Source organism: Camelina sativa, chromosome 19, assembly GCF_000633955.1.
Source record: "Camelina sativa cultivar DH55 chromosome 19, Cs, whole genome shotgun sequence".
In the NCBI taxonomy this organism is placed as follows: Eukaryota; Viridiplantae; Streptophyta; class Magnoliopsida; order Brassicales; family Brassicaceae; genus Camelina; species Camelina sativa.
In genome coordinates this window covers 7,502,821-7,523,138 of record NC_025703.1, presented here as the reverse complement: position 1 = coordinate 7,523,138, position 20,318 = coordinate 7,502,821, and the positions used below count along the sequence as shown (strand labels likewise).

The following is a 20,318-nucleotide window of genomic DNA, read 5'->3' as shown; positions in this document are numbered from 1 at the left end:
CAGAGATTCTTTTGTTTTTGGGGTTGGGGGAAGGGAGTGCTGAAAAATGCTTCACAGAGTCGGCGTTATCATTCTTTTAAATGGGGCTGTACAAAATGCCAATTTTGTGTGGGTTTTAATCCTCTGTTCTTTCTTACATATTTATATATACAACCCCCGGAGATTTACGTCAATTTACAAAACCATATATACTATATGTTTTTACAGAATAATGACACTTAAGTTAGCTGTTAGCACTCTCACATGATGTCATATGAACGACATACTGTTATATATATATATATAGTATGGTAACTTTTTGGAATATTTATTTATAAATATTTAACAGAATATCTTTCACTAAATGACTAAATTTTGGATATAATGGTTGGCAAATAATAAGTATAAAAGAATTTGTATTTGGGAAAATGCTCTCAAGTGGGCAATATGTGATCAGTTCTTCCCATGTTTTTCTTTTAGATGAAATTATATTGTCAAAAATGCTATTTTCAAAACCACACAATTTTTCTAAACATAACACGTAATTTATACATTTTTTCGCTCTGTGTAAAACCCTATCAAAGTTCTAGAAGCGTTATTGAAATCACAGAACTTGTCTTAAAAAATATTCAACCATTAACATATCTTAGTTTTTTACGTCAACATTACCATACCTTTATTTACTGAAATAGTGTAGAATCATATATTTGATGTTAATCAGTAATCAGCTATAATTAATTAAAAACTAAAAAAAAAAATCCCAAATTTCAGCCGATTTTAGTGTGTTTTGGTTGCACTAAAGGATCTAAATGTGGCGACAATGCGACACATATACAAAGCCTGACTAATCATGTCGAGTCTGTGTAATTACCAAGCTAACCAAATTGCATTGAGGGTTAATTAGTCATTATCTCTTTTTTTCCCTCTGCGTTAATGACTTTTTATGTATAGCCTCGCGACACAGACGAACTACGACAAACCAAGATGAGGCTGAGATTAACGTCAGAAAACGATATCTCTTGCAAAAGAAAAAATATAAATTGTAAGATATATATCGCTTTCGTCGTCATTAGTCGATGACAAAATTACAGTAACACAAAAAAAAAAAATCATATACTCGATATATATAATACATAATTAAGACGAAATCAACAAAAGAAAAAAAAAAATAAAAAACTGAAGAATCTTCTAAAACTTTAACTCGAATGCTCTCTGTAATAGTAAGATTTTATTACTACTGTGTGCTTTTTTAATATTCCCAATGAGTAATAGACACGTGTGATTCCTAGTTGCCGATGTTTTCACACGTGGCAAACTGAGTTGTGGGACCCATGTAATCGCCACAGAAGGTAACAAAGTGATGACGTGGAAATAGATGGCCGGGTGGGTGGATGTTGAAAAAAAAAAAAAAAAAGCTTTTTACGTTTCAGATGTCATACCTCACGCTTTTGTTATTGAGATAATCGCACCACCAGACATTTTTTTTATATATAATAATATTTTTAGATAATACTATATAGGAATGTAAACAAACAAACAAAATCAAAACCCATTTCATGTGATTTTTTATAAGTTTTGATAACTTTTGGTTAATTTATTTACTTTCTTTTTTTTCCAACGTCATAATATATGATTATAACCATGCATATTTTCTCGACCACTTCTTTAACAAAAAAATATTTTCTGGACCACTTAAAATTATATTTGTAATGATGTATGTATTCAGATTCCTAGGAGTGGTTTTTATTTTACGACTTTTTGAGTTTTGATTTCCTATACCATGATGTGATATTTCCTTATCTCTCTCGTAGCTTTCTCATTTATCTTAAAACAAACTTGTATTCAATTCAAACTATTCATAAACCAAAATACAAATCTGTTTCCTAGGTTTTTGTCTTTAGAGCACTTTATTTTGTTTTGCAAAACAAAGAAGAAGAAGAAAAAATAACAGTGAAGAAAAAGAAAGTAACGAGAAATGTGGACCATATTATATACACACGTTGTACCAACTCAAAATAAATGTTTGCCTCAAATTAGTCAATTTAACTACATCATTTCTTAGTCACATCCATCAGATCAAAGAGACATCCTTCTATTTGCTTTGCATTCACAAAGATTTCTAGTGCTTTACATGCTTGCACACCACTTCTTTTTTTTTGCTTACGTTCAGAATCTCAACAACAACACACACACACACATATATATATATATATATATATATTGATTATATATTTATAACAAAACCTAATAGTTTTACAAATTTTCTTACCAAAATTATGTACTTGAAAGTATATGTAAGGGGACCCTATTTGTAAGTGTTATATTCAGCAGAACGTGGTTGCTGGATACTGGGCTTTATCCCGTATGTCAAATTGTCAATGTTATGGTTTAGTTTGAAAAATCAACGTATAACAATCTTTGATTGATAAAGATACCAGATACATAACGATGTTCTCGTGCAATCACATACAAATTGAAAAAAAAAAAAAAAAAACTTGAATATATGTAACGTGCATAGATTTTGGAACTGTTAAAAAAAAATTATTTAATTTTCAATAAGCAGGAGTTTTTTAATTAAAAATATATCTAATCTATCAATGTTATAAAATTATGTAAGCCAAATAAATATAGAATCCAATTGGTAACGCACGTACAATTGTATTAAAAAACTATAAAATAGAACTCAAATCTGTTACGGAACAATGTAAAACTGTAAAGAAAACGTGACAAAAAATTATATAAAAAGCTGATAGTAACGTTTTTAATAATGTTTTTGGTATCGCTTTTGTTATTGATAATGTACTATCAAAGGGATACATCCCATGCCAAAAAGGTACATAGTTACCAATCAAACCTACAGTCACTACAAAATAACAAAATGATTGTACCAAAGCTTAGCTTTGTTTTGCTTTTAAAAAACTCTTAACTTTTGTAACCTGTCTGGTTGATTGAACGAAAGCAAGATTTGTTTGTCCGAAAAAAAAAACGAATCAAATAAAAAAAACTATCATTTGGCTTGGAGGCAATATAAATCTCAAATAGCAAAGTACCAACACTACTAGCTAGTATATTAAAGATACGCACCAATAGCCTAATTACCAACTAGTTTTAAAGTTGAAACACTTAAAACTTAACAATTTCGATAATCTGGATTGTAGTAATTATAAATGCACTCCAGCTAAAACACATTAATAAGTGGGATACCAGGGCAATTCAAACATTTAAATATTTAATATTGACAATTATGCATATTATACAACGAAAACATGACATGTATTATATATTGTGCATATATATGTTCGCAAGGTTGGTAAATTTCACTCTACTACAAGTATTTAATAATAGTAAACCTAACTTCAAGCTTTTTATTGTATTTAAAACTTTCCTCATAAAAAAAAATCTTTATGGAGAAATAACGACCTACTTTCAAATAATTCACTGTGTGAACTTTTGTAACAATAGCTTTCATCATGTGATACAACACTTTTATTCTATTTAGAAAAATATCTATGCCAAATTAAACGTCATATATATCACACACACGGTCTTATATATGTAACGTGAAGCCAAACATCGGACGATTGTCAAACTAACATTAATATTACAATATTTTTCCTAGCTTAAAGGAAAAAAACATTGTGCTATAACTATTAGATCCAAGCAACTTTGTAACTAAAAAGGTACCTACATTAGATTCATACTATTGATTTATATATATCTATATCTGGCGGTTCTAGCTAGTAATCAGGTTGACAGGTTCTATATATGCGATGTCTTGGTGCTAGGGGCCATCTTAATCGAGCCAGTCAATACGATGTCTAGACTCTTAATTCGATCGAGAAAATTAATTAAATTAATGTAATTTAGATGCAAAAATTAGGTTGCTAGTTAGTGATCACTCAATTTTATTAGTTTTAAGACACATGTCTTTGAGAAACTAACTTGGATGATTTAACTGTTTTCTTTTTCAACGTGTTTAATGTCTTATCCTTTTTTCCAAACGAATATGCTTTCTTCGAACTAATATGGGTCTTTTCCCAGGATATAACGAATTCATCAGCAGTGAACATATCATACCTTTTTGGGTTGATATATCTTTCAAATGGTGGAAATATTATATGAGGTTTTGAGACTTCCTTTATATATCTTACAAAGTATTTGGTCTGGCAATGATCTTATAAATACATAATGTATACTTATATTAGTCAAATCTCCAGTTGAGAATAATATTAAAGAGAACACATGATTCTTATGACATCAAGCAAAGCTACGATTTTCTTTTATTATTTCTTATATACAAAACGGATTTCAGAAAAGCTCTTTTTGCATGACCCTTTTAATTTTGTAATGCGTTCTCCTGTATTTTTTTCACGAAGAAAATGCTGTTAGTTCTGTTTTTCAATTGAGATAAATAAGTATTAAGTATAATATGTGTGTGTGTGTGTGTGTATGTTATACGTAGTATCCAAAAACGAAGAGTTAACATAAGAAACTTGAGATTAATATAAGTAAATATAAGTTTATAACACAACTTTTTGTCAAAAATAATAATTTTAATACTACTTCGAGAATTAAGTATGTGCTTACAATTTAGAAGATCAAATTTTTCATCATCCCGCCACGCACTGTTCAAGTGAAGTAGTCACTGATCATACCAAAATTCCAACACGGTCCAGATATTTTTTCCGATATGTAAAAAAGATGTGTGCGTACATACATCTCTCTAATTTTTCTTAAAAGCATACATATAGAGTTATATCCATAACTGAAATATGACGTCGTTGTTGTTAACTAAATTCTCGTAACAAATTCAAAATACATGGTTTTTTTCTTAGTTAGACTCATAGTTTTAAATTAGTTTTTGTAGTTAATTATATTAAATCTTTATAAGAAAACTAATAATATAAATCAATTTCAAAGCACAAGATTTTGAACATTTTGTTATTTTTAAGTTCAATTTCTACATTATATATAATTATATTTTTTTATCTTAGTTTTTTTACCGAAATTTTTGGAGAATTAGTCATGTGTAATGCGTACAACTTGACGTAAAATATACGTAAGTATTTTTAAGAGATAAGATCTAGAGATATTAATGGCCATGATTAATTATGCCTGATGTAAGAATCAATCAAGTAGATTAAGACATGATTCTGCTGAGACTTTGCTTTATTTTTTCTTTCTTATCCTTGTCTTTAAGCTTAAAATGGAAAGTGATTAAGGACCTCCTCAATTGTCTGCTTTGTTAAATATACTTCATGACCTTCTTGACGCACCGGAAGGTCACACAAACAATGGTAGAATCACCAGCAAAAAAAAAAAGTTGTCTAGGTTAAATGTATTTTATTGTAAATGTCACTGTTAGATAATAGATACTATAAGATCTTGCATTATAATTCCATGCATGTGTGAGATTTTTTAGGGTTGGTTGGTTTAGTCTGAAATCGTCCCGGTTGCATGCATTTGACACCCAATTGCGATTGGCCAATTACATTAACCGGTTTGTAGTTATTTATAACAGTTATGAATACTTCTTTGATCAAAGAAAAAAAAACTTATCTCAAGTCCAATCTCCTATTGTGCGCGGTAACGAACATATATTTGTCTTTGACAAACTTCTCTTGAATATTAATTCCTTTTTATCAATTTCTCTTGAATATTGATTCAAACATTCTAAAATATATCCTCTTATATCAAATATTTTAAACCAAACTCTTGACAATATATATATATATATATATATATTAAAAATTATGCATGAACAAAATTTTCAATACTTTTCATTTAGCTATAGTTTATGATAAAATGAAAGTTAAATTTCAATTTATAGGCTATCTTAATTTTACATATACATTCTAAATACATAAACTATTAACTATATGTATTTTGGCAAGTTGGCAACTTTTATGTTAAAGTATGCTTTATAAAAATCATAAATTGTATGTTGCTATTTTGATCTGTCAACATGTTAGTTAGAAGTATATCTCATAAAAAATACTTTTTTTTTTGTTTTGATTATCCGTTTTTGCCAACTCTCACATCCAGATCAGACTAGAACTGATATGTTTAAATCAATCAAAGCTTCAAGTGGAGTGGAATCGTTTTATTTAGAGTGATACGATTAAATTTTGAACAAATATTTATTCACATATATATTTCCAACTAATGATACTGATATCTTAATAAAGCACGTATATATTGTATGTGTGCATTTGAATTTAGGCAGTGGCTCACTTAACATCATTCTATTGCTACATATTTTGAACTTATAAATAATCTTACAGTTACATAGGTATATTAATTACGGAATAGATATACTATCATGTAGTAGAATTAAAATAAAAAGTGAACTCTAAAAATCATGTAGACTCAAGGTAGATTTATAGATCTTAGATTTATCTCAGGGATAAAAGTTATATACGTATGTTTCGTTTATCTGAAAGATAAGATGACAAACAAAATTGTCTGATGATCTCTATTAGGTCTCACAGACAGTCAGACTCAACTCAAGGTAGTAGTAAAATATTCACCATCAGCAATACTCAGGAGTCGGGACCCAATAAGTGGGATTAATTATTGTATAATATATAAGCCTAGATTAACCAAGTTTTGGGCCATGGCCCAACACATTTACTAATACAAAATACATCAATCCTAAAGATAAAAAGCATGAATAGCCATATCGACACATTCTTACTTATTTGGGTAACACGTTAATCAGATATTGGTATGGAATCTTCCAGTTCTTATTACAGACTTCGGATGATATATATCCAACGAGATGCAAGCGAATCTTCTGCCACAGGTTTTTATAAACAAACATAAAATTCATAGTATATATAGTAAAAGAGAGAAAAGATATACAACGCATAGAAAAAAATACAATGTCAGTTCAGGAAACATCGTTGCCTCATTAAGAGAGTAAAGATGGATACAATGTCAGTTAAAGCGAAAAGAACAAAAAAGAAAAACAAACAAATGTTGCATGATATTATTTATTTTCATGTATAAAATTAGCCAAATATTGACATTTTATAATAGTTACAAAAAACAATTAATATGCATCACTAAACGGTCTAAATCCCATTCCAGTGCCATGCAAATGCGCATTTACTGATAAATTAAATTACATGTGCATGGTATACCCGTATATGGTCGAATGAATGGTTACGTTGATTTAACGTACAAAAGTATCTTGAATATATAAGGACCACAAGTCTTTCTATGCAAGAAGGTTACCAAGTATTAAACTCTAAACCTTCGTTTTCATGTATTTATGATAGAATATATATGCTATTCCAAGGGGTTGCGTAAAGCTTCATCCAACAAAAAAACCATTTATATTTTCCTTTTCAAAAAATTGAAATATTACCATGTCTGAATTAATAGTTCAGGCACCTTAATTGACAAACATCAAACGGAAATATATTCATGTGCATCTTTTCACCACATTTTCATTTTATTTTTATTTTTTTGTATGACTAAAAAAATATAGTTTGGCAAGTTAGTTGTTTGAGAAATCAAAAGTTTTTGAATATATATATATATATATATATATATATATATATATATATTGAGTCAAGTTAGTTGTTTGAGAGATCAAAAGTAACTAAAAATTGTGCAATCACACATTCGATTTTATTAAATTTTTAGTAATTTAGAAGGAAAAAAAAAAGAATAGAGTAAGACAAAGTCATATTGAATCTTTAAATTCCACAAATTAATTCTGTAAAGTTCATATATAACGAATATTCATGTAAATTGACAATTATATTTTCTAGTGAAAAAGAGGTTTTTCAGGCAAAAACAAAATGTTAATTATTTAATTATGAAAATCTACTTAGACGAACAAAAAGCGTTGTGCTGTGTTTAAAACTTGTACGGTGTTTTGCTGGACGTCTTCAGCTACTCCCATCGGTAATATTCAGCATTACAAACTTTTGGATCTCTGCTTTTAAACTTCCAAAAGCCTGCATTTGCGAAATTGACCAGCTATGCTCAGCCTTTCTGTGGTCTGGCCCATCTTTAAATGTTAAGAAAACTAAGATAGCATGGACAGAGATTTGTCTCCCTAAGTCTGAGGGTGGTTTGGGGCTTCGTTCATTAAATGAGGCTAATAATGTGAGTGTCCTGAAGTTGATTTGGAGAATTCGACTACAGGAAATTTGATTATTGATAGCACAAAAGGATAGCGTTTTTGATGTTTATGATATATTTGAGTTAACTGTGTATTAAAGATAGCGTTTAGTTATTTTTAAACGCTATCAATAGTTAAAAGCGGGAACAAAAAAATTGACGCGAGCCAAATTGGTTCTAAAAAATTAGTAAACCGCTATTGAAATTAAAAAGGGGGGAAAATTTTTGTTTTCCTCCCTACGGCGAAATAGATCTGAGTCGACACTCTTCTCTCTTTCTCGATTTTTCTCTAAGGCAGATCTGAGACACTCAAACCCTCTCTCGATTTCTCTGGCTCTCACTCGATTCCTTACTCTCTCAACTCGATTTCTCCCTTTCTCAACTCAATTTCTCAATCTCTAATCGGTTTCTCTCTCTCTCGCAACCCGATTTCTCTCTCTCGCAACCCGATTTCTCTCTCTCGCAACTCCATCTCTCTCTCTCTCTCTCTCAACTCGATTTCACTGTGGAAACCCTAATCTAGGAGTTCACTCGATTTCATACTCTCTCTCACTCGATTTGGAGCTCACAACAACTCGATTTATCAATCTATCTCAGTCGATTTCTCAGAAATCCTAACTAAGGTGGGTAATTGTTTTCGAATTTAGCTTTTCTTTTTCTCTTGTGTGTTGTTGATATGTCTTTCGGTTTAATGTGAGTGTATGTGGAGCTATATTGTTGGTCTTGTTCGATGATGGAGAAGTCTTGGGTTTGGCTGCCAAGGTATGAAGTTTACAAGACTGTTTAATTGCTTATGAACTGTGTTACAGATTGCTATATGAAGTATCAGATAGGAGCTAGAAATTTTGTGAATGCAGCAACAACAAGTTTGGGTAATCCTAGTTCTATGCTATGTCCCTGCACACATTGCCGGAATTTGTCTCATCAAGGAACAGAGACAATGTTTGATCATCTAGTGATTAGAGGAATGGATGAGAAATACAAGAGGAATTTGTGTTGGCGCATTCATGGTGATAGGAAACTTGCTCAACCAGATGAAGATCCAAGCTCTGAGTTTGAAGCTTATGATTTGATTAGAACAGCCTTCTTTGATAGTGATTCAAAGCCCAATAGCCACAATGAAGATCAGAATGATGATGTTGATAGTGTAGAAGAATCTGAGTTTAGAAAGAAGCTACAAGATGTTGAAACTCCTTTATATTCCATCTGTCCCAACTACACCAAGATATCTGCAATCATGGGGCTTTACAAGATTAAAGTCAAGAGCGGTATGTCGGAGAACTATTTTGATCAGTTGCTCAAAATGGTTCATGATATGCTTCCTAAGGACAATGTGTTACCGAGATCAACAGATGAGTTGAAGAAGTTTCTGAAAATATTTGGGTTTGGATATGACATGATACATGCATGCAAGAATGATTGTATCCTATACAGGAAGCAGTACGCAGATATTGAAACCTGTCCAAGATGTAGTCTCTCTAGGTGGGAAAGGGATAAGAATACCGGTGAAGAGGAGAAGGGGATTTCAGCAAAGGTTCTAAGGTATTTTTCAATTAAAGATAGATTTAGGATGATGTTTAGATCCAAAAGAATGGCTGAAGAGTTACGGTGGCATTTCAATAATGCAAGTACAGATGGTACAATGAAGCATTCAGTTGACTCATTAACTTGGGCCAATGTGAATGATAAATGGCCTGAGTTTGCTGCTGAATCAAGAAACCTCCTCCTCAGCCTTTCCACTGATGGGATGAATTCTTTTGCCATTNGTATAGCACATGGCCAGTATTATTAGTGAACTACAACATGCATCCGACATTGTGTATGAAGGCTGAGAACATGATGCTCACTCTTTTGATCCCTGGGCCAACTGCACCGAGCAATAACATTGATGTCTACCTAGCTCCATTGATAGATGATCTGAAGGATTTGTGGCATGAAGGTATTTAGTTTATGACTCTTTCATGAAGGAGATTTCACACTTAGAGCAATGTTGTTGTGGAGTATAACTGATTATCCAGCATTAGGGTCATTGGCAGGATGTAAAGTCAAAGGGAAACAGGCATGTATTGTGTGTGGAAAGGATACGCCTTCTAGATGGTTAAAATTTAGCCGTAAGCATGTGTATTTGGGCAACAGAAAGAGGCTCAGACCTGATCATCCGTACAGAAGAAGAAAGAAATGGTTTGATAATACAGTAGAGAAAGGAAGTGCAAGAAGAGTTCAAACTGTAGTGGAAATCTGTGAGATGTTTAAGGATTTCAGAAATGATTTTGGTAAATGTATAGTGAAAAAAGGGAAAAGAAAAAGAAAAGGTATAAGTGAAGATGAGGAACTATTGAATGATGAATCTGATGAAGACGGTGTTAAATGGAGGTGGAAGAAAAGGTCCATCATGTTTGAGTTACCTTACTGGAAGGTATATAAATTCAAATTTCAATAATTGTCAATTATTTTTATAAAGTTGCATATCATATTGAACTAATTTTTCTTCTTTTGTGGTAGGATATGCCGGTTCGTCACAATATTGATGTAATGCATGTGGAGAAGAATGTTTCTGATTCTATGTTGGTTATGTTGATGCAATCTGTTAAGTCAAAAGATGGGGTGAAAGCAAGGAAAGATCTCGCAGACATGGGGTTTAGACAGAAGTTACACACATAGGAAAAAGGGAAGAGGACTTATTTGCCTCCAGCTGCTTATTGGATGTCCAAGTCTGAGAAAATAACATTTTGCAAGAGGTTAAGTTCATTCAGAGGGTCTGATGGTTATTCTGCAAATATATCCAACTGTGTTTCAGTGGATCCTTCTATGATTGGTGGATTGAAGTCACATGATCATCATGTGCTTCTCCAGAAGGGTCCTAGAATTGCAGTGATTAGATTATGTAATTTCTTTAAGAGGTTGTGTCAGCGAGTTATTGATCCAGAAAAACTAATATCACTGGAGGCTAAGTGTGTAGAGACCTTTTTCCAACTAGAAAGATATTTTCCTCCAACCCTTTTTGATATAATGTACCATCTTCCAATACATCTAGCAAGAAAGGCACGTTTGGGTGGACCTGTTCATTTCAGATGGATGTACCCCTTTGAAAGGTAATCATCTTTTAACTTTGAAAATTTTCAGGTTGTATTTCAATAGTTTACTAACATAGTATATCCGTATTTGGTTGAGTTATAGGTACATGAAAACACTAAAAGCATATGTCAAAAACTATGGAAGGCCAGAAGCTTGTATGGCTGAAGGTTATTTAGCTGGGGAGTGTATTGCATTCTGCATGGAGTTTCTACAAAATTCTGTACCGGTGCAAGAAACAATCAACCGTAATGAAGATGTTGGGTCCTCTAGGGGAATACTTGAAGGACACCCATTCCAGAAGGCTGCTCAAGTGGTATTAAGTGATAAAGAGAGAGACATTGCCCATAGATATGTTCTAATGAACATGGCAGTGATGAGTCCATATGTAGAGTAAGTTTGTCTTTTTTCTCATCTTATTTCTTATAGTTTAATAACTAAGTTTGAAAGTTTAATGTTTAAAACTAACTTTCTGATATTTTATAACAGTATGCACATTGAGGAATTGCAATCAATGGATGTGAGATGTCGTAAAAGTGAAACTCTTTTATGGAAATTACACGCAGAGAGGTTCTCACAGTGGGTAAAAGATAATGTTAGATCTTGTATATATACACAGTATTATTTTTCTTATTCCTATGTATATATAGTAAATAACTTTACATATTTTGTGTGGATATGTAGATCCCTGGTAACTCAGAACATCATTCAGAGAAATTGAGATGGTTAGCTCATGGACCAAGGAAAATAGCTCAAACCTATAAGGGATTTGTCATTAATGGGCATAGATTTCACACTAAGGACGTAATGCGCAAGACTCAGAACAGTGGAGTAACTTATGAAGCTTTTAGCATAAGTAGAGCTAGTGCAAGAGATAATAGACAGATGGCGGACATGGTTGTGTTCTATGGAGTTATACAACAGATAATTATGCTAGATTACTATATGTTTCATATTCCAATATTCAAGTGTAAGTGGGCCAACAAAGGAAATGGTGTAAAAGAAGAAGAAGGATTTACACTTGTGAATCTCAATGTCAACCAATCTGCCTACCTCCAAGATCCATATATTTTGGCCTCCCAAGCTAAACAAGTATTCTATTCTAGAGATGACTCCTCAAGTTGGTCTGTAGTGATGAGGGCGTCACCAAGAGGGTATCATGAGCTAGAGACAGAAGAAGAGTTTGTAGTTGCTCCATCCATTCCGCAAAATGAAGATTTTGGGAACGAGTCTTCTGATGATGAGAGTTTCTTTGATAGAGAAGATTGTGAAGGGGTCTTAGTAGTGGATTAATTGGATTAGGATTAGTATACTGTACTAATTTTTATTACAGTTCTGTTTCAGGTATATGAAAATGTCGAAGAAAATGGATAAAATCATTCCTAGATGCAGTAACCGTCAGCTAGGCATCTCTTCAGTCCCTGTAAAGTCCATCCGGAAACGCAGTAAGGCTGTGGTTCAGGCTTCTAACAATGCAGAAGACAGTGTTCAGAAAAATGTTGAAGAAATTTTAGAGAATATGGGATCAGAAAGAGAAGAAGATAGGCAGGTCAATGAAGTTGAAGAAGATGAGCATCACAATGAAGGCAAAGAAGATAGGCAGGTCAATGGAGAGGAAGAAGAGCAGCAGGCTGATCCACAAGAAAATGTGCAATCAACAGCTGGAGAAGCTCAAGAAACCAAGAAAAGGATAACAAGAGGGCCAACTAAGATGCGTGGAGTTGCTAAACACCATGAAGACAAAATTGAAGTTGAATGGAATTCTCTTGGTGCACATGTGGGTCCAAGATCAGTCTTGCTTTCATCCTTCATGGGTATTTTGGTAAGAGAGCATGTGCCAGTCCTTCTTGATGACTGGAGATATTTGGATCCTTCAATAAAAGACATGATGTGGGAGCAAATTCAGGTGTTTCCTAAATACTTTTGCTAATTTACCTCTTATATGAGTCTATGTACTAATCATCAGGTTGTTTAAATTGTTTCACAAATATTGTAGGCAAGGTTCAATTTAACTGAAGAGTGGCAAAAAGAATCTCTTTTAATGCAGATGAATAATACTTGGCGGTCTTCTAAGTCTAGGCTTGTCTCTAAAGTACGAAAACTAAATAAGAAAGAGGTTGTGGAGATGAAACCAAGTAACATACAATCTGTTGAAGCTTGGAAAAAGTGGGTGAAGTCTAAGACTAGTGCAGATTTTCAAGTTGTGTATTTCAAACTCTGTAATGCTAGAATATGTTTGTTTGAATCTTTATTGATTATGGGCTTGTTTATAGGTTGTAAGTGAAAAATTCAGGGAACTGAGGAAGGGACAGATTCCACACACCTCAAGCTGTAAAGGAATGAATCGACTAGCTGATGATATGGTATGTAGATGTTAATATTTGCTGTTATTTTTCATATAGCTGATGTGGTTTTGTTACCTGCAGAAGAAAAAAAGTTCAGACCCAAGCAAAGTGTCAAAGAGCAAAGTATGGGTAGCAGTACACACTCATTCAGATGGGAGACCTGTGAGAACAGAATTTTTGGATACTATTGTAAGTGACATGGGATTATAAATATGTAATTTATTTTATAGAACTCACACTAACTCTGATTTCACTATTTGTGTCAGGAAAAAATAAAATCTCTTGATAGTGAAATTGCATCTACAGCTAGCACTAGCATTAGAGAGGATGTTGTGAGCTAGGTGTTAGGAAGAGACAAACCTGGAAGGATTAGAGGGATGGGCAAAGGGATCACTGCAACAAAGCTAGCATTCCTTCAGGCTAGAGATGCACATGTGCATAAACTTGAGAAAACGCAGAAGGAATTGGTCAACAAGGTTGAAAATCTTGAAAATAAACTTCACTTCTTGTATAAAGGGAAGAAGGTTAGTTAATCTTTTACTCATATTGGTCAACAATGCTTGATGATTTCAATGTATGCTTTTAAAATTCAACTTCTTCTGTGAACAGCCTGATGATGTTTCTACCTCGGAGCTGGATAGTAGTTGTAGACAGGATGTTCGTATGTGTCAACTACTGGATTGGTACTCAAAAGATTAATGTGTTGTCGGTGAAGGAGAGTATTGCTCGTCTGAACCAAGGTACAAGGTTGCTCATATTCCAATTGGTCCTAATGCATCAGCTGTCATTGTTAGGTCTGTATTAGTAGAAAATGCTTCTCTCTGGAGGCCAACTAAAACTGTTGGATCACTTACCCAAGCTGTGGGAGTCAAAATAGCATGGCTAACTAATAAAATCAAGATGGTTAATTCCGAAACTGATAACCAAACTTCTGAATCATCGGTAAAATTTTGATTTTGGTTGATTTTTAATGAAATTGTATTATTATTCCCTGTTCTGATATATACTTGTTTATGACTGACTTAGGTACATGACATGATCATCATCTACGATTGTAATGCGGAGGAGGATGAAATAGTTGCTGAGGGTCAAATGTGGTCTACTGATCCTAAAGAAGTGATCAACGATATTCCTATTGGTCCAAATTCTGCAGTGGTGAAGGTTGAGAAGGTGGTTAAGAAAGATGCTTATCTGTGGAGACCAACTACTGAAATATACTTGATAGAGCATGTACTTTAAGATTATATTGCCTGGCCAATGAACAAGATATTTACTCAACCTTCAAGACAAGCATCACCGAAAGAATCATCACCTAAGGTATAATTTTCAGTGACTGAATTTTAAGTTAGTCAAATGTTATATGATTGTGATCTTGAGTTGATCATTAATTTTTTTTCTGTGTGGTAGAGTATAAGCTGCAGCTTCGCTAACAGCTCATCAAATGGAAAGAAGAAGACTTGCATGTTGTTGGACTGTGAAAACTCAGGAGAGATCGTTGCAGAAGGTATAGTTACTTCAAATAATCTGGAAGACACAGTCCACTGTAAACCCTTAGGACCTAATGCTAGCAAGGTATGGGTTAAAATTATAAAGATTGGAACAGCCAAAGTATGGAGACCAAGTGCGGAAGTGGAATGTGTTGCTGATGCTTTAGGTACAACAGTGGCATGGCCTAATGATAAGATTGTAGGGTCTTGAGTTCAGCACACTTGTGTTAGAAACAAACTAGGGCCTTAGTTGGAACTTGAACTATTGTGTGGTGTTTATGTTGGCTAGCTTATAAGTTTATATGCCTTCTGTTGGAACCTGAATTATTGTGTGGTGATTATGTTGGTTTGTTGGATTGAAAACTAATGTTATTAGAAAAGTTTTCTTTTTCAGAAGGTATTTTTCGTTTTGTTTACAAAAATTTCAATAAAAATATTTGCTCAGGAATCCAAACAAATAGCAGAAAATGAATGCCACAAAAAGTAATATTAAAATGTTATAAATAGACTAAAAATAACGAAATATAATCGCTATTGTATACTTAAATATCACGGATATAAAAAACGTTATTGTTTATAAACATTCAATAGCATGCCTAAAAAACGTTATCTAAAGTGTCAGATCAACTATCGCGGTGGATGACATAGCGCTTTCCACAACGCTATCTTTGTTTACGATAGCGTTTAAAGTGTGCTATTAATAATCAAATTTCCTGTAGTGAATTCTCTCTGCCAAGAGCTCGCTATGGGTTAACTGGGTCCACCGTTACCTCATTCGTAGTGGTTCTTTCTAGTCGGAAAAAGATAATATTGTTGTTGGATCCTGGATATGGAAGAAGCTTCTGAAATACAGGGACCTAGCAAAACAGTTCCACCGCATAGAGGTTTATAATGGTGAGTCCACTTTATTCTGGTTTGATAACTGGAGCTCTTTGGGTCGTCTACATGAGAAAGTTGGGGACCGTGGTTGCTTATCTATGGGAATACCAATCTCAAGTACGGTAGCTGAAGCAATGGACCAAACTCGTCGACGACGAAGTCGGAATGAGTTCCTCAGCTTGATTGAAGATGAACTCCACAAGAAACAACTTGTCCGTGTCCATGATCAACAAGATGTTTCTCTATGGAAGCGGAAAAGTAACATTTATCACAAGCATTTTCGAACGAAGGACACCTGGTTGCACATCCATGGAACGCATTCATTAATGGAGGAGTCTCAAGTAATTTGGTCCCTCAAGCTACTCCACGTTTTGCTTTTCTCACTTGGCTGGTGGTGAAAAACAGACTCGCAACAGGGGAACGAATGGCAAACTGGAACACAACCGAAAATACAGGTTGTATTTTCTGCAATCATCTGATGGGGACACGAGAGCACATGTTCTTTCTCTGTCCGTTCACGCAGCAGATTTGGGAGTCGTTTGTATGAAGGATTATCACAGACAAGTACACCACGGATTGGACGCAGGTGATACATCTGCTTATGGGGACAGAACTGGACAAAACATAATGGTTTCTACTGAATTATACTTTTCAGAATGCTATTTACTCAATTTGGCGGGAAAGAAACGATAGGAGGCATGGGGAACCATACTCATCAGGGGAGAAGTTGGTGAAATTTATCGACAAAAACGTCCGTAACAAGATCAACACAATACTAAATAAGAATGGCACCCTCATTTAGGCTTGGTTGGCATCAAGATTCCATTAATGCTATAGTTTTCTCTTTTTTCAAAAGTTTTCAAATATGTAAATACCAGTTTCTAAAACTGCTGTAAAACGTGTATTTTTTTCTTAAAATATAATTTAACATTAATTTTCAAAAAAAAAACTTGTACGGTGTGAACAGTTACTATTTTTGGAAATATATTATTCCAAACTGGTCACACAAGCAGCCCATGCTGACTCACACGTACAATTTCAGGAAAACTCAAAACGGTACGTTCTTATCTCTAAACTCCAATTGGTCTTTAAGATTTCAGATTTGGCCATCTAATAATACTCTATATATAACCATCACTATACAATACAAACATCTTTTATCCATATCCATAGTCCTATTCTCTCTAACAAAAATTTTGAACGNTTTTCAGGCAAAAAAAATAATATTGTTTATTATTTAATTATGAAAATCTACTAAGACGAACAAAAAGCGTTGCTGTGTTTAAAACTTGTACGGTGTGAATTGTTACTATTTTAGGAAATAAATTATTCCAAACTGGTCAAACAAGCAGCCCATGCTGACTCACACGTACAATTTCTGGAAAACTCAAAACGGTACGTTCTTATCTCCAAACTCCAATTGGTCTTTAAGATTTCAGATTTGGCCATCTAATAATACTCTACATATAACCATCACTATACAATACAACATCTTTTATCCCATATCCATAGTCCTATTTTCTCTAACAAAATTTTTGAACGCTCTTTAACAGCTGTATAATATTATATTTTACTATATCAAACCTTGCGGCTTGCAAATGTCATTGAACATAAATGAATATATATACACAACTATCTCGTGCGAAATTTCTTTTATGTCATGTGCCTTTATACATTTTGAATGACACAAGAAAAGTATATTTGTTTTATAGGCTAGAGATCGTCACAGATCAACATACATTTTTGGTCATGTTCGCTATGATATGGTCAGCGTCAGCGAAAGCTGATGCCAAAGTCTCTATTGTTTGTTTGGCTGGCACTAATATTAAAACTATGAGCGAAAGCGAAGAAAAATCATATTCGTTTTGTGTTTCCTAGTTTATCGATATATTTTGGCGATTAACGACTAGTGCAAGCCAACCTTTAAAAAAAAAAATATGAATTGATGATTTTTAATCGAGATTCATTGTCTAACAAACAGGAATAAAAGAAATATGAGATGTTGGCGTGTGACATGTGTCAGGAATGATAATGAGAGGTTTATCGAATTGCTGTCTGTGGTTAGCAATTACAAAACTTATAGATTAAATATAGCAAGTGTAATCTGTTTTTAGTATATATAAATAATTGATTAATACAAAAGATCCAGTTTAAGAGTTTACAAAAATGTAAAAATGTCAGGACAAATGACGACGAATATACAAATACAAGTCGTAGAACCTTAAATCTTAACCCTAGACTTCGAATTCTACCCTTAATTAATAAATCTGACTTAGACCAAAAAAATAAAATTATGTTACTTTTTATATTACGTCATCATTACACAATCAAATAAACCCGAACCCACTATTTTGTTGACCCGAGTATCCAATTCCGTTAACCGGGTCGACACTAAAACCCTGGTGATGAGCCAATACGTCCGAGTTATTAAACCGAGGAATCCCCTCAGTCTGTTGCTGCGTTCCACTGTCACCGTAACGGATACTCGCAACGTTATGACTCAATCCGAGTTCCGGCGGTACAGAGTTCTGTCCAACCAAATTCGCCCAATCAAAACTTGGCTCCCTAGCTAAACCGTGAAACCCGGTTTTCTGATTGGTTAAAACCGGTCTATGACTATGAGGCAGCGCGTTAGATGATGAACCGGCGACGAATCCCAAACTTCTATTGTCAATCTCATGTAAAGATTCGAGAACGTCGTCGTACTGATGAGACGACGAAGATGTCGACGAACCATTGTTGATGTATTCTCGACCAGTCGTCATTAGATTGTTATAAACCTGTTTCTGTGCGCTTGTTTGCTTTTTGTATATTCGACATAAAACCCAATCATCAAGCTGAACACACAAAAAATATATCGTTATTAATCTAGAACACTAGAGATTAGTTTATAGTACTTTTTATTTTATTATTTGTATACCTTGGTGCTTCCGTTTCTACGAGAAGGTTCGAATAAACGGTACTCATGCATGATCCAATTGGTTTTGGTGCCTTTTGGTGCTTTTCCAATGTAAAACACCAAAGCTTTCTTGATACCAACTCTTCTTCCTTCCGTCGAGATAACCTTATCCGTACCGGTGGCTTTCCAATAACCAGACCCCGCAACACGGTTCGGTCTAGACCCGTTCGGATACTTCCTATCCCTCGGGCTGAAAAAATACCATTCCTTTTCACCAAATAACGCCTTACCTACAAACAACCAATCAAGAAACATAATTAGATAAAATTAATCTACGAAAAAAAAAAAAGACAAAACCTGGCCGGTTATGGTAGTAACGTACTTGGTAAAACCCAAGGATCGAATTTGTAGAGATCGATCTCAGCTATGAGCTGGAGAGAGAAATCGTGACCGGCGGCTTTCCTGCAGAGATACTCAACCATAAGCTCTTCGTCCGTCGGGTAAAATCTAAAACCCGGTGGTAAGCTCAATTGAGCTAACGGGTCAAGTTCTTGGAGACCCATTCTCTAAATATATAATCTCCCCCCTCTCTAAAGAAACAAGGGAAAAAATATCTGTGCACTTTTATCACAACAATATCTTTGACGTCTCTCGTTGATCTTTTTATTTTCTTTTCTATTTTGTATTTCAAGATTTAAAGATTTCGAAGCTCTGCTACTTGTATGTGTATGTATATATAACAATAATAGATAAGCATAGAGTAATAGTATGAGAACAAGGCCGCCCAATCTTCGTTAACGTGCAGCTCCAATATGGATCCCACTTTATGTTTATCGTGACACGTGGATCAATCAGAGCGTCGTGATTTATGCTATCCCTTTTGGTTCCTTGAACCTATACTATAAAGTTGATTTTTATATTAGTTCTTTAATATTATGTTGTGTGTATGACTGTACCGCCTCGTGTGATTTTTTTAAAAAAATTGTTATATTGTCAAAGGTTTTCCCCAAGTATTAGGGAATTAAGTCAAAGTCATTACAATATTTGTACGTTCAATACTCGTTATTTTCCTGTAATTGTTTGAATGAGTTATATAATTGTGATAAATATATATATATATATATATGTGAAAAGTCTTTATTCATTAAAAAAAAAAAAGTAGAGAAAGAAATATTCTAAAAGTGTTGTTTTTTTGTAATGGGTATGTGCCAACTTTTTTTTTTGTTTTTTTTTGGGTCAAGAAAAAGAAAGGACAGGTGTAAGTGAAAGATGGGGGTTGAGTTCACTGGATGGTAAGTAACATGGAAAGCGTTTTTCATACGGATAGAACTACCACGAGACGACACATGTCTTGTGTCTATGGGTTGAGTTAGGCGGGATCTTTGTCAAAAAAGCCGTTTACAGATCAGACTGAGACGAACAACAAACACGAGTTGATGATGCAGACTCTCATTAATTAATATTTTTTTCCAGTTTTGATTTCGCCAGTCTGTAATTTTTGATTGACTCCTAATCAGATCA

At 33.8% G+C, this 20,318-nt stretch overlaps 2 protein-coding genes across 2 annotated transcripts; one reads left to right on the top strand and one right to left on the bottom strand.

The window, feature by feature from the left end:
• On the top strand, positions 9,919-12,480 carry LOC104767530. Its single transcript, XM_010491543.1, has 7 exons — positions 9,919-10,054; positions 10,134-10,531; positions 10,618-10,719; positions 10,777-11,207; positions 11,293-11,580; positions 11,677-11,782; positions 11,872-12,480. Exons 1-7 carry the CDS (start codon positions 9,919-9,921, stop codon positions 12,478-12,480), a joined length of 2,070 nt encoding a protein of 689 aa, XP_010489845.1.
• On the bottom strand, positions 18,015-19,521 carry LOC104765378 (NAC domain-containing protein 55). The gene is made up of 3 exons (XM_010489074.1): positions 19,180-19,521; positions 18,819-19,087; positions 18,015-18,735 (listed from the first exon to the last, which is right to left on the bottom strand). The coding sequence occupies exons 1-3, from the start codon at positions 19,358-19,360 to the stop codon at positions 18,226-18,228; spliced, it is 960 nt and encodes a 319-aa protein (XP_010487376.1). The 5' UTR covers positions 19,361-19,521; the 3' UTR covers positions 18,015-18,225.